Below are 15331 nucleotides of genomic sequence, written 5' to 3' on the forward strand. Positions count from 1 at the left end.
GACATACATAAACAACTGGTAACTGTACAAACAGGTTTCATTAACACCTATATCTGACATTTTATAGTTCAATGTGCGACACTGCTACAAAGCAAGAACCTTTAGAAGTTCTGTGAATTCCAAGAAAGTTAGCAAACACTAATCAGAACCTTCATGCTCTGACCAACTGTATAAACCCTGATTGTGACCAGGTTGAGGAACGTGTTTCTCAAAGTGTTTTTCACACGGGTCTATGCTGTATTTCGTGAGAATGAGTAATAAGCAGCACCTGCATACTGCAGAGAAGGAAGAGCCCAGCCTGCAAGCTCTGATCCCTAATGGCCCTGGTATACTTTGTTTTTCTGCATTCCGGATTGGATCGTGCCCAATCAACCACGTTGCCTCTCAAAGTATACTCTTTTGCCCGTGAGCAAATATGAATGTGTTCAATTCATGCACACTACAACTGTTTTGTTATACTTTTAGTACAGTCAACGGCAGGCGCGTGCACCGACGATGTGCACAGACAAGGACTGTCCGCGTGTCGAGAAAATCTGGGCCACATGCAGACAGTCCGTGTGGACTGTGCTGATGATAAGTGATGAGCTTTGGACAACCAAAGTATACACAGGCCTTAATGCTGCACTCCACTCACACACCTCACACCCTCAATACCTCATTGGGCTGCATTGATGAGAAAGGTATATTGTCTCCTCTCTGCTCACTCCCAAAGCATTAGCCTTCACAAGTAATAATAGCACTTTTGCTACAACCTAAGAAAAAAGGATCAGTGACTGAGAAAGCCTTTACTAAAATAACAAGCTGCTGCCCATGTCCACCAAAGCACAAATTGCTACAGCTAAACTCGTAGCAACAAAAAGCTGAGTAAAATCACAACAGTCAAACTCAATCACGCTCCCCACCTTTCATTCAAAGCGAGATGCTAAGCAAGATGATTCCTGTCCTCTCATCTGGGTCAGTGTTACAGTCAGCCTCGAATCAAAGTCAGTGACAAAATCTTTCTGACCTTATTACCACCCCCTTCCCACTCTCATCAAAAAACACTTTTAAAAGAAAACACGGTTAGCATAACAGCAGCAGGCCATAATGAACACATTAACACATGCTTTAGGGGGCTAAGGTAAAGTGTAGGGGGTTTTCCTTCATTAGAAAAAACATTTTCTGCAGGGGGGATGAATGTAGGTCAGTCACTGCTGTTTCATAGCACTTTTCACAACAGAACCTTGAGACTTGGGCCCGTATTTACAAAAAAATCTAAATGTAGCCCAGAAATTTAGAAGCAACTCTTAAAAATTATGAGCGTCACTCCAAATTTTTCATCTAAGTGTAATTCATGGAGCACTTTAATGCAAAAAGTCGTCCTGAGGACTCCTAAATCCCTAAGAGTGAACTACAAATAATCTGAAGCATGGCTGCTGTCGTCATTCTATGTCGCAATTGAGTCTTTGTATTAGAATATTATAATTACATTTACCTTTTAAAAATCGTGAGGGTGTTTTAATTATTGTAAACTTAGTTAGGGATGAAAACAACACAAAGAAGGAATCTCTGCTCACTACAATTGTACAGAGTGGTTATCCGAGTTACTGTAGCTTTCTGTCAGATCGAATCAGTCTGGCCATTCTCCATTGACCTCTCTCATTAACAAGGCGTTTCCATCCGCAGAACTGCCGTTCATTGGATGTTTTTTGTTTTTGGCACCATTCTGAGTAAACTCTAGAGACTGTTTTGCGTGAAAATCCCAGGAGATCAGCAGTTACTGAAATACTCAAACCAGCCCGTCTGGCACCAAAAATCATGCCACGGTCAAAATCACTGAGATCAAATTTTTTTTCCATTCTGATGGTTGATGTGAACATTAACTGAAGCTCCTGACCCGTGTCTGTGAGATTTTATACATTGCACTGCTGCCACATGATTGGCTGATTAGATAATCACATGAATAAGTAGGTGTACAGGTGTTCCTAATAAAGTGCTCATTTAGTGTATAAACAGAGCCTAGCCTACCATTTGGGGTGAAGTATCATGAAGTTCATGTAGCCAGTATGGGATAAAACTATATTAATTTGTAAAAACAGGCTAAATCGAACGATAGTGAAAAATATTAATTTGCCATGTATTGTTACAATTACACAGAACAAATAAACCAGTTACCTGTGGCAGAAGTTTGTAGCTTAATATCTGTGATCTTTGCTCTTGACTGAGGCTGAAGAGAGTACCTCCGTTTCTCACACTTTTCAATATTTAGCTAAATTAAAGGAAATGCCGCTTTGATGTGGAAACATATTTTTTTCCATGCTTACTTTTCACTTTAACGGTGATGCCACCTCCAAATTTCCCTTTAATTATGCGTTTCCACATAAGTTGAGCAAGAGGCAACAGCCTTCCTTTGTCTTTTCTTTGGTATGGGTTCTGTATTATCCATAGCTATTTTATGCTTGTAGTCTTTTTTTTTTTTTTTAAAGCCTGTTTATAAATAAATAAATATAATAATTTACAATTCCAGCTGTCTGTCTGTAATTAATTTGTCAACACATAGCAGTTCCCTGTCTACCAATCACATCTGGTGATTTAAGCGTGCTTTCTTGGTTAAATTGCTTGGACCAAACCAGAGTTCGTTTCCACCCCTCCCGCTGCCTCTGCTGGTCTCTTTTCACATCATATTATTTGGGTAAAATCGTGGTCCGAATCCGATTACGTCAATAACGTGAGTACAAGTGGCAGCTGTTTACCACTGTAACTAGGTAACAACTTGAGAAGACATCACTGTGTTAAGTGAAGAATTAAAATTTGTCTCTTTGGATTTACCACGAAAACCGCCATGCACAGAATAACACTTGTGTTTGTCTCCAGCAGATGCACTGAAAGAGCATTGTAAGGTCTAACAGAGCTAAAACTGCTGTGTGTAGCAAATTGTGGCCTGAGACTCCTGCTTAGGCTGCTTGCTGACTGTTTCATGCATCAGCAAATCTCAATCAGACTGCTTTGTCGCTCTGGCATCATTCTGATACTATTAAAGCATTAGTGCTTAAAACAAGACAATAACTCTGGACTCAGAACCCACCGTACCCAGTGTACTACCGTATATGACCATCAACAACTCACACACAGTCCATTTCTGCCACTAAATTCAGCCCTGTTACTACTGTGCTTTGCCATACTACTAGTGCCTACCTTAATAGTTTGCAAAGCCATCTGTTGTAACAATGGGTTGGTTTCCAGTTTTCATTCCCCAAAACATATGCCTTATTTATAAAAAAAAAAAAAAAACAGAGAAAAACAGACTCAGTCATTCTTGAATTACATGATATAAATGGTATTTTGGAAGGTAGCAGATTTCTGTGTTTAACAAACAGGCCAAGAGGCCAGAGACAATGTAACAGTGAAATATGGCACTGCAGAATGGCTTGGTCATTCATCTTGACCCTTTGTCCTGTACTATATTAGCAATATGTGCCATATATAATAACAGATATAAACACAGCAGCATTCCACACACACACAGACTAGGGATGTGCGAAACTAGTCAACTAGTCGACTAAACGGTTCTGATGCTGCTAGTCGACACTGGAATTACTAGTTGGTTAATATTTCCCCCCATTAAACTGATAATAATTTTTACACATTTACGTTTGGCTTTATATTTTTACAGAGGCTGCACTTAAATTACTGTCATATTAATGTTACATATTTTAAATAGAATTAATAATACAAATATTATTTAAAAAGAGGATTTCTGGAGCAGATATAGAGTTTAATTTCACCTCAGGCTGCACGTGCTTCTTTCCTCTCTCTCTCGCGGCGTGCGCAGGAAAATGTCCTCTCGCTAGACAAGCAAACTCAACAAAGTAGTTATGAAATCACTTTGGTGGTGCGGGAATCAGCTTTCCAAATGTTTGAAAGTGTGATGTTTTCACATTTGAGTCTTCTTTAAATCTGTGAATGCTTGTACGTTATTCTAACTCTGAGTGGGCTTTTTCAAGTGCAGGATAGCCGCCTCAGGTGAGTTAAGTCCCGTCTTTCACCAGACCATGTCGACGGGTTAATTTTGCTCATCAAAAAAATTATGCTTTTGAGTAAGTAGCCTAGAAAATAACTGTTTTAGACTAGGTATGCCATTTTTTTAATCTGCTGATTAAGAAGGCTATTTTCAACGAGGTGCCAACTGCTTAACGTGTTAAACTATCTTTTATTCTGTGTGCACGTCATTTTTAGAATACATTAGGTTTATTGAAGGCTACATCACAGGCCTATTTTTTCTATCCTATAGCTACTTTTTTTATTTATTTTTTTACATCGTAACTGTTATTGGTTAACGTTCTTTACGGAACAGCTGTCATATTAGATCAATGGTTAATGCACGACTGCACGTCGTGAAATACGCACAACTTTTCAGCACATTTTTTTTCTCTCTCATAGGTTTGGCTTAGTCTACCTGTTAATTATTTTCAACGTCCTAACTGTTTTAATATGTTAAGTAACTTTTACTTGGTGATTTCCATTTAGAACAGGCTTTTAATGGTTGTTCCATTGATCCTGCACTATTCATTCAATAGTTTTCAATAAATATGTCTGTTAAATATTCGCTAACGTATTCAATGAATGTGTGTCATGTTCTAAATGTAATGTACAATGATCACAATTCAAGGTGAGCACGTCGCAGATAAATGCCCCTTTTCAGTGGAATTTAGCATCGGATTTGGAATAGATTAAGTATTTTAAATGGGTCGCGTTTTTTTTACTGTTTTCTGAAGGTTGGTTTTCTCTTTAGACTAGTCGGTTACAAAACTTCAGTTTAAACGACAGTCAAATTAGTCGTAGCGCACATCCCTAACACAGACACATATAGTCACAAACACATCTTTATTGAGCTCATAAAACTTGGCCTAGGGACAGAAGCAGTGGCAAGCAGTGGGAGTGTATATGATAATGGACAGCATCTTCTTTCCTTTTTACCTCCAAACACCAGCATGAGGCCTTAGGGTGGGCATTGTACAAGAAAGTGGATCACTCAAACTGCGACAAGCCACATAGACAGACAAAAAGGATTTGAGCTTGTGTGTGTGTGTATATATCATTGTGGTAAACAATGGGTAATTCCATGGCGAATCAAAGGAGTATAGGCCTTGTAAACAAAATACTACTATTGGTCAAAAGCTATTCTACCCCCTATTGCATCGAGGCAGGGCATCTTTTACCTGAACTTACTTTAGTTTATAGGAGATCTTTGTACCTCCGTGGAACATAAATCAGGGCCCAAATGTATATAATGCGTCCCTATATAGTTTGTTTAAAGGGGTCATAAAATGCTTTTTTTATATAATTTTATTATCATCCCTAAGGTCCACTGATGTTATTAAAGTTTTTTTGCACCAAAACAGTCATAGTTTTTTAATATACTTATAATAATTTTCCACCCTGTCTCTGGCCCTGTCTGAAATGCTCAGTTTTGGCCTCAGCGTCTCCATGTAAACGCCCACTGTTATGATTGGCTAACATCATGCAGCCCCTCAAATACAGACATATTTGAAACTCAATCAGAAGAGAACTAACAAAGCTCACCCATAACGCACATCTAACACATTGCATCCGACTATATTAAACTGTTCCTCTCAAGCACAACTGTTAACACTCAGCACCATAAACTATAAAACAGTCATGACATTTGAAAAGGTTATGAATGAAACTGTTTACTTACGGTTCCGCGAACGGGTCCAAGTGTTTTTAACTGCTCCATCCTTCAAAAACAGTTCCTTTGCAAAGCTTGAATCATATTATGACTGGTTCTCAAGCAATCCACGCTGACATGAGCCGAAACAAGTCCAAAGCATGGTAAAATGATGCGCACACACATAGGCGCACATCGCCGGAAACACATTGAAACGGTCAAAAACGTCCATCTAGTGCATGTTTAGATACACCAACAATTAAAAACAGTGCAGAGGAGGTCACGTGGCGCCATGCAAGAAGCAGACGTGTGAACGACGAGCTCTGCGCACTTTGCTAAATGTTTAATTATTCTTATGTTATAATCTGGTGAAACTCGATACACCCAGTTACACATTTGCTCTTTGAGGTAAAACATGGCAAAGAAGTCAAAATCATCGGGCTCTGGAGACATTAAAAGACACTTACGTGTTCAGGATGAAAGCACCGACAGACCTACAGACCGGGGACTCGATTTGGATTGCGCGGCGGGAGAAGGAATCCAGTGTCAGTTGTCCAACATATCGGTGATGATGACGAAGGTTCTTGCTGAGTGGGAGGATCTCGCTGTAATACGTTGATCGATTACGGCGATGGAAATAAAATTCTCTGAGTTAGTTACAAGAGTGTTGGATGCTGAGAAACTAATCGATTATTCGGAGTCTTCAGAGAGGGAATTAACCACTAATCCGCCTGCGACCAAAGTTGATTTGGAACATCTCCTTGAAAAGCTTGAAGATCTTGAGAATAGAAGCCGCAGGAATAACATCAGAATTGTTGGAATTCCTGAGCATGAGGAGGGCAGAGATATGGTGAATTCCTAGACGAGTTCTTCCCGAGTCTGCTCAACACATCAGGCCACAAGCTGGAAATCGAGCGAGCTCACGGAGTCCCTGCTCGGAGATCTGCTGAGGGAAATAGGCCCCGATCGATTCTGGCCAAATTTCTGAGGTCATCTGATAAAGATCTCGTTTTGTGCCAGGCGAGGAGCAAAGGAAAGTTTTTTTGGAAGAACCATAATATTTTCTTGTTCCCTGACTTTGCGAGTTCGACGAGAGAAACGCGAACGGTTCAAGGAATGTAAGAAACTCTTACACCAGCGAAAGATCTCGTTTGCTCTGATGTTTCCAGCCAAACTGAGAATAGAAACGAAGGTTGGTCGCAAAGTATTTACGTCCCAATCAAGCAATGTCTTTTATTGAATCAATGGATGAGTAAACCATTGGATGTTTCTCATGTGAGTGGGTCGACTCGCTGTACTTACTCTTGAGGAAGCTGGGCGACATTTTGGTTTCTTTTTGCATTGGCTCCGCCTAGCGGCTGGAGCTTGTTTTGTGAATAACACTTTCCTTAAAGAAGCTTTTGCATTGACGGAAGATTACTTTTGCATGGAAGTTCCTGGCCAGTTTGAGTGTGGACACTACGGATGACCGCAAAATGTCTACATGCTCACACAAAGGATGTCTTTTATAAAGTTGACGGATTGAGTAAGTCATGGTATATATAGTTTTATGCGGCCTCAGAGTGAATTGACTTGACCATCCGGGGAAACGGGATGTTGGTTTTATTTCTTTTTGTGTTGGCTCCGCCTAATGGCTGGAGCTTGTTCCGTTTACGGGACACTGTAATGATTACGTCATCCGCTGAACTCATAACAGTCGGCTCACTGAACATTAATTTGTCTATCCGTGAAACTGAACGGTTTTATATCAGCTGAAATTTATTTTGTGGATGATTACACCTTTAAAACAGTTCTGTGAATTAATCTACATGTTCTGTGTTCATTCTTCCTTTTGGCTGGGGGTTATTTTACAAAGTATTTTCTGTTATGTAATTTTGCCTCACAAATTGAGCAATCCGATGGCAAAGTTGTCGTGGGGGCTCGTGGGCGTTCATGGACCTTTTGAGTTTAATGGGATTGTCGCCGGTTGGTGCTCTCGTGTGCGAGGTTAATGTGCAAGTTTTTCTTTTCTTTTTTTTTTTGTTCGGGGGAAGTTCGGGGTTTGATTGTTTCACTAATGGGGAATGTGGTCTGTATAATTTTGTTTTTGACACAGTTTATTTATTATTATCATATCAATATGTCAGTTGTTAATATGAGTGTACTATCTCTCTCCACATGGAATGTGAATGGGTTGGGGCACCCCATAAAAAGAAGGAAAGTTATTACTTTTCTTACACGTAAGAAATATGATATAGTGTTTCTTCAAGAAACACAAATTTCTCCGCAGGAAGCGGAATAATTTGGGAAGATATGGGGTGGACATTTTTTTTTTTTAGTGTTGGCTCAAGTAAGAGCAAGGGAGTCATTATTGTTTTATCTGAAATTCAGGGGCAAAGGTTGATTTTGGCTAATATTTTCGCACCTAACGCTGATGATCAGGGCTTTTTTTTTTATCTTGAAGGGATGTTGCAAGCCGCTGGCACCCCTCATGATATAATATTGGGAGGAGACTTTAATCTTTTGATGTACTCAGTCCTTGATCATAGTGAAGCAAAAGTGTGTAAGCCCCCTAGAGCAACACTGACGCTTCACAGGATGTGTAAAAATCTGGGTCTTATAGATATTTGGAGACTTTTGAACCCATCTGGTAGGGACTATACATTTTTTTCATCAGTCCATAAGATTTATTCCAGAATAGATTTTATTTTTTATTTTTTTGATATCCAAATCCCTCATTTCATCTGTTGTTGATTGCTCAATTGGAAACATCTTAGTCTCAGATCACGCCCTGGTGAGTTTAGAGGTGTTGCCACATATAGAGAAAAAGAAATCATATAGTTGGCACCTTAATGTGTCCCTTTTGCAAAATCCTGAATTCCAACAAATGTTAAAGACTGAAATCAATGTTTATATGGAGACCAACTGGTCCTCAGTATCCACTGCGGGCGTGGCTTGGGAGGCACTTAAGGCAGTTCTTAGGGGTTGGATCATACAGTACGCCTCATTCATCAAAAAATCCAAAGCACGAGAACTCGTGGAGTTGGAAGGAAATATTAAAAATGCCGAAGCAGAGCTGAAGCACCGAATGTCGTCTGATGGCCTCAGAGAATTGACTCGATTGAAACAGAGATATAATACTATTTTGTCGCAGAAAGTGGAGTTTTGGTTATTCACGGCAAGACAGTCATACTTTGAGTCGGGGACAAAGCAGGAAAACTTTTGGCTAGATATATAAAGCAGAGAGAGTCTTTTTCTACCATTCCCTCAGTGAAATCTGCTGGTGGTGAAATATTTACCTCGGCCATTTATATTATTAATGCTTTTAAAGAATTCTATCTTGATCTTTATAGTTCCATGTCTTCGTCTACTGATGAAGATATTACAAACTTTGTGGAACCATTAGATCTCCCTAAACTGACGACTGAGCAAAAAAATTCTCTTGATTCTGAGATAATCTTGGAGGAGCTTGGCGAGGTTATTAAGGCCGTACCTACTGGCAAGTCTCTGGGGCCTGACGGCTTTGCTGCTGAGTTTTTCAAATCTTATGCTACAGAACTGGCTCCACTTTTGTTAGAAGTGTAACACTGATCTAAACCACCAGTAAAGCCCTACAGAAGTTTATACTGAATCATTAAAGAACGGAAAGCTTCCGCCAATCATGACACAAGCCCGGATCAGTCTGATTCTTAAAAAGGACAAAGATCCAAGTGAGTGTAAAAGTTACCATCCAATTTCCCTGATCCAGTTAGATGTAAAAATGTTGTCAAAAATTCTGGCTAATCTATTAAATTATGACATCTCATATACATATAGATCAGGTGGGGTTTATTCGAGGCCGTAGCTCTTCTGATAACATTAGGCGTCTCATCAATATCATGTGGTCAGTAGTGAATGATCAATCTCCGGTCACTGCCATCTCACTTGACACCGAAAAGGCATTTGATATGGTAAAATGGGATTATAATTTTAAGGTTTTGGAAATATATGGGTTGGGGAGTATGTTTATTGGATGGATTAAGTTACTTTATAGACACCCAGTACCGGCGGTACAAACAAATGGATTAATTTCAGATTATTTTACTCTGGATAGGGGCACCCGGCAGGGTTGCCCTCTTTCCCCATTATTGTTCTGTCTTGCCCTGGAACCATTAGCAGCCGCGATAAGAAAGGAGGATGATTTTCCAGGGGTGGTGGCGGGAGGTGTGTCGCATAAGCTTCTGCTTTACGCAGATGATATTTTATTATTTGTCTCTGACCCCAGTAGATCTATGCCCTGCCTCCACAGAATTATTAACTCCTTTTCTAAATTTTCAGGATATAGAGTCAACTGGTCTAAATCCGAGGCTTTGGCTCTGACAGCGTACTTTCCAATAACGGCTTTCCAGCCGGGTGCTTTCCAGTGGCCCAAACAGGGCATTAAGTATTTGGGTATTTTATTTCCAGCAAATTTGTGTGATTTAGTTAGAGTGAATTTTGACCCCTTAATAAAACGGTTTTTGAGTGATGTGGGCAGGTGGGCTTCATTACATTTATCTATGATTGGGAAGGTTAATGTTATTAAAATGAATTGTATTCCAAAATTCAATTACTTACTGCAGTCTCCCCCTGTAGATGTCCCCCTCTCTTATTTCAAGCAATTTGATAGCAAAGCAAAGTCCTTCATTTGGAATGGTAAGCGTCCCAGGTTAAATTTCAATAAGTTACATAGGCCGATTGACAAAGGCGGGTTAGGCCTACCCAAGATTTTGTTTTATTATTATGCATTCGGTCTTAGATATTTGGCTCACTGGTCGCTTCCACCTGAGAGAGCCCCTCCCTGGTTATGTATTGAAAAGGAAGTTCTTGCCCCTATCTCGCCACTGCAAAGCCTTTCGATTAAATTAGCTAGAGAGGTTAAGTCGCACCCCGTTATTTTGCATTTGCACTCGATATGGACAAAAGTGTCCAGAGTGTTTAATTCTGATACTTATTTAAACGTAGCCTCGAGCATATGGCTGAACCCTAAACTATGTATTAATAAGTCCCCTTTTTGTTGGTCAGATTGGATTGTGAGGGGAGTTAATGCACTTGGTGACCTATATGAGAGTGGAGTATTGAGACCTTTTGAAAATTTGGTTCAACATTTTGGCATTCCCAGATCTCAGTTTTATAGGTATTTACAGCTGCGCCACCTACTCTGCACTGTTTTTGGGAGTGGCACGCAACACTCCAACGACATTGGAGGAGGGGGTGTGGGCTAGGATCCTAAAAAATGTAAAGTCTGCATCTAGAGATGCAAGGGTTCGCCTTATGCAATTTAAGATTTTACATCGATTTTATTGGACCCCCTCCAGATTGTATAGGCTTGGTCTTAAAGACACACCCACCTGCTGGCGATGTCAATCAGAGGTTGGAGACATAGCTCATGTTTTTTGGGGGTGTGTTGAGATCCAGGAGTTTTGTTTGAAAGTTCAGAGTCTTACATGTGATGTATTGGGCACTCGGCTTTCACTTTGCCCCAGACTCTGTATTTTGGGCGATGGGGTGGTCATCGACGTTGAGAATCGACACATAAAGAGTTGGGTCCTAACGAGCGTCATGATCGCCAGACAGGTTATTTTAAGGGGTTGGAGGTCGGTTGGAGCACCCTCATTTCATGAGTGGTGCTCGGAGATGGGGAGGGTTGCGGCCTTTGAGGAAGGGATCTATAGAAGGCTGGGAAATCTGGAGTTATTTGATAGGAAATGGGTCAGATATTTGGTGTTTTTTGAAGGCTTTCGTGGAGGGGTAGTGGAGAGGGATCTTTAGGTTTAAATATGTGTGTGCAATTTGATTTTTTTTTTTTTTTTATATTTATGACCACTGGGGTGAATGTTTGTGTCGGGTGGGGGTATTCGGTGGGAAGGGTTTATTTGTATAATTTGATTCTGCATTTTCTGTGATGTTTATGTAATTTATTGAATGGAATCAATAAAAATTGTTAATATAAAAAAAAAAAAACAGTGCAGATGTGCAAAAGAACGCATCCATGACACGTTCGTGCTCAAAACAACAAGATGCAGAGCAGTTGAATGAAAGAGAATGGTTTCTCCTCTTCAGAGCTGAACTTGACACCGCGTCTATTATAAGCGGCTAGATACATAACAGTGATTAAAGACATCTGTGTAGTACATGTTTATGTACAAAAATAATTAAAAATAATCCAAATGGGTCCCCTTTGGTGTTCAGGAATAGTTAGGAACCGTCTGTCCTGCTCTCTCTAACTGAACGCCAGTGGGCGGGGGCCAAGGGTGCGATGATGCATGTTGTGGGACGTATAAATACAAATGAGTAATGTCTCATGACGTTACGAACACACAGATTTCAAAACAAGATGTTTCAGCAGGGTGGTAACTTAGGGCGATAAAACGATCTCGATATTTATCACGCAACAAAAAATCCACATCTAGAAGTTCAGGTGCATGTCGCAAGACCACAAGACATCATGATGACGGTTGTGCCCTCTCATCGTCTCTAGTGAGCAGCACGACAAAACAACAGTGCTGTGTACACCAGATCTGATCTTTCTGCACTGTATTCTTGAATATTATTCTCTAGTACCAAACACGCTTCTTACATGCCCTGTCCCGCTCTGCACGCATTGCCTCTTTTCCCCGCATGTGAGTAGATATCAGGCGCTGCATAAGTTAATGTGGTTCCAGAATGCCATTAGATCATAACGTTTTTTCCTTCTAAATTTAGCTTTATATATCAGCATATTACGAGCCTTTAATAATAAACAAATAGATTTCTGTTCTAATTTTGTGAAATTAATCAGATGTCATCTCTGGCATAGATGACAAGAAAAGAGAATAAAATTACTAGTTTGTAGCCTAGTCTCTTACTTCAATGAAAATATAAAAATGGTCCATTCATTTCTCTCAGGGGATACCCCTGAACCCCCCCCCCCCCCCCACACACAGTATCATTCCTCAGTCACAAGGGCCTCTATGCCCCATACTTGCTATCTAAAAGGAACAAAATACAAAAATAATTTTAATGTAAAAATCATATTTTGTCGTTATGCTTCAAAACGAACAGATGATCTTTTAACATTCATTTCCAAATGCACTTGATTGATAAACTGGCGATCATATAAAATATTTTATTATTTTGGTAGATGATCCCTAAGACACCAATTTGGCTGTCTCTGGGCCACAAATGCAGTTTTGTATAGACTATTTTGACTGCTTAGACTTTTTTCTTCTTCTTCTGACAACTTGGAAATTCAAAATTGAATGATATGAAAAATATATATAGATATTGAAATTGAAATGCACTTGCATTATTGTCTTTAAATTGAAAATCCAGCATTTACAATAGCAAAACATTTAAACAACTGCATAGAGTGGCAGCTGAGCACATGAACTTGGTTATATATTACAGAAAGCGCATCCCAAAACAAGGCAAATGTTCCATGCAGCACAATCTTGACTGGCACAGTTGTGTTTCAGTTGGAGTATGAAAGGTTCCAGACTTGCTGATACATGTGAAGGTTGTGCAGTGCCCTCCACCACATCGCTCAGCCTCAAAAGTCAACAAACTCGTAATGTGGCTTAACAAAACACATAATCAAGAGGAAGATTCCCATAGCTTTATTCTCAACAAGGTTCAATTGTTATTACCTTATGCCTGTCTACTACAGTACTATTCTTGCTATGATATGCTATGTTGCCTTACCTTTGCATTATCCCAAATGTTGTTAGGCCTAATTTTTAATGATCTGTCACTAAAATCATACTTCTTACTTGTAAGATAGTGTTTCTGAATGTATGAGCAACTCTTAGGACATTCCGTAAAACATAACCTTATATTTAAAAAAAATAAAATAAATTCATAATAGCCAGAACTCATGTTACATCCAACACTGACCACACAATGCAAAGGATATGCAGTGGCCATCAATAATGGCCATTCACATACCCTCAACCAGTGTCAGAACTGGTACTTTTATGAGGGCATATTTCATTTAAACATAAAACCATTTCTGCATTTCATCCTTTTATTTCAAATACATACATTTAGTACATTTTTACTAACATTTAGTTCTCCATTTGAATAATCAGGCTAAGAATATACCTCTTGCAAGTAAAATTAGGCCTAGAACAGAATATTAAGAACTACATCAGACAAATTAAAAACAGAGGAATTCTTTATGATGGCATTTTTTGCCCACACATTTTGAATTTTGGGGGTATTTTTGTCACTTTTGGTGGCATTTTTGTCTTGAGTCCCCCTTTAATTTCTGACCCTGCCCAAAACCAAGAAATACTGCAAGCATAAACCTGATATTATTTTCTTGACAGCATCTAAAAGCCAGGTGACACCTTGGTCTCCATAACAAAATTTATGTAACTCAGTTAATCCGTCAGTCATTTGCAGATATCATCACTGATCAGCTGATTATAATAAAACAAAGACAGGAATAATGGGGGTTGTGCATAAATGCTTCTCTTGTGTAGACGGTCAATAAATAAAGCCAGTAATGTCTTGAATGGCCATCTACCTGCATGAATGCTCAAAGTACAGACTTCTCTCATCTCTGACCACATACACCACTCCCATTGCTCCTGCGTGAGCTAACGTTTAGTTTTTGAAGAGTTACGACTAAATGTGACTGTCATGTGTTCAATAGCAGCACTGCACCACAACAGTCTAATGCAGTGACAACTATTGTATCCTGACACGAGACACAAAATGCAGAAAGACACATCTCGAGTTACAAATTAACATTTTCCATATCATTATCAAAGTGAGCAAACCGTGACACTTACTTGCCAATGACCTCGCACAGCTCGTAAACATCTTCAAAGAGCACGTCGTCGTCGGCCATCGTCCAACAAGACCGGGGAATTTACACTCCCCTCCAAAAAATCCGACCAAATGGTAAATATCAGAGGATTACGGCGCCCAACAGCGTAGATACTTCAGAGTGCCTGGAATGAACGGTAAAGGAAAAGATGACAGCCGCTGTTATCTCTCTCCTAATTCCGATAAGCATACAATGATTTACTCCTGTCGGTTTTAGCAAAATTATCCGTTGGTGGTTCGGTTGTATCGGGCGGACAGTAGTGAGCGCTCGACTCACTCTGCCCCACCTTCTCTCTCTCTCTCTCTCTCTCTCTCTCGGCCCCCTTAATCCCCCCACTCGAGGATGAGGTAATTCAAACGATATAAACAACTCCACAATAATCGCTTTTGAAGTCACGGAACCATGTGGGTTAAATCGTCTAAAACGTTTGACTAATAAACCCGACTCTGTCGAACCCCAAAAACTAAGTTCACACCGTTTCTGGGATAAAAACGTAGGCTGTTATTAAAGTGCGCAGTTCAGTTGATCCTACTCATTCTACCCACGCGCAGGGCTTCTCCTTTGCTCGCTCGCGCTGGCTGTCCCCTGTTCGCTTCGCCGCCGTTGGCGAACAGTTCTCCCTCGTCGTTAACTCCAGCGCTGCTGCTCTCAGTTTGCAGAAAACCCAAACTCCTCCCACTCAAGGTTATGAAACTGGATTGCCTCACTCCATAATGGCTCCGGCAGGACGTTTGTATTCCGGAATACCTTCATAGCGCAGCACGACGGCTTGAGTCAGAATCACGACCAGGTATCTGAGAGTTTGTCAGCCAAAGTAACAGTTTCTTCTGTGGTGTTACTGAGGTTCTCAA

The 15331-nt window shown here is 40.1% G+C and overlaps 1 protein-coding gene across 15 annotated transcripts in view; it reads right to left on the reverse strand.

Moving 5' to 3' along the window:
- The window catches only part of caska (calcium/calmodulin-dependent serine protein kinase a), a 262378-nt gene extending 247290 nt beyond the window's left edge, over positions 1–15088 (reverse strand). For 8 of the 15 annotated variants that reach the window (XM_051707921.1, XM_051707931.1, XM_051707928.1 and 5 more), the window contains exon 1: positions 14443–15087. In XM_051707921.1, coding sequence (XP_051563881.1) covers positions 14443–14501 — 59 coding nt within the window. In that variant the 5' untranslated portion in view covers positions 14502–15087. Of the gene's footprint in view, positions 1–6135; positions 8206–14442 lie in introns of those variants that run through there. The other 7 variants (XM_051707922.1, XM_051707920.1, XM_051707929.1 and 4 more) reach the window with 4 other exon arrangements.
- Between the last annotated feature and the right edge of the window lie 243 nt (positions 15089–15331).

This window comes from Myxocyprinus asiaticus, chromosome 10, assembly GCF_019703515.2.
Source record: "Myxocyprinus asiaticus isolate MX2 ecotype Aquarium Trade chromosome 10, UBuf_Myxa_2, whole genome shotgun sequence".
Lineage (NCBI taxonomy): Eukaryota > Metazoa > Chordata > Actinopteri > Cypriniformes > Catostomidae > Myxocyprinus > Myxocyprinus asiaticus.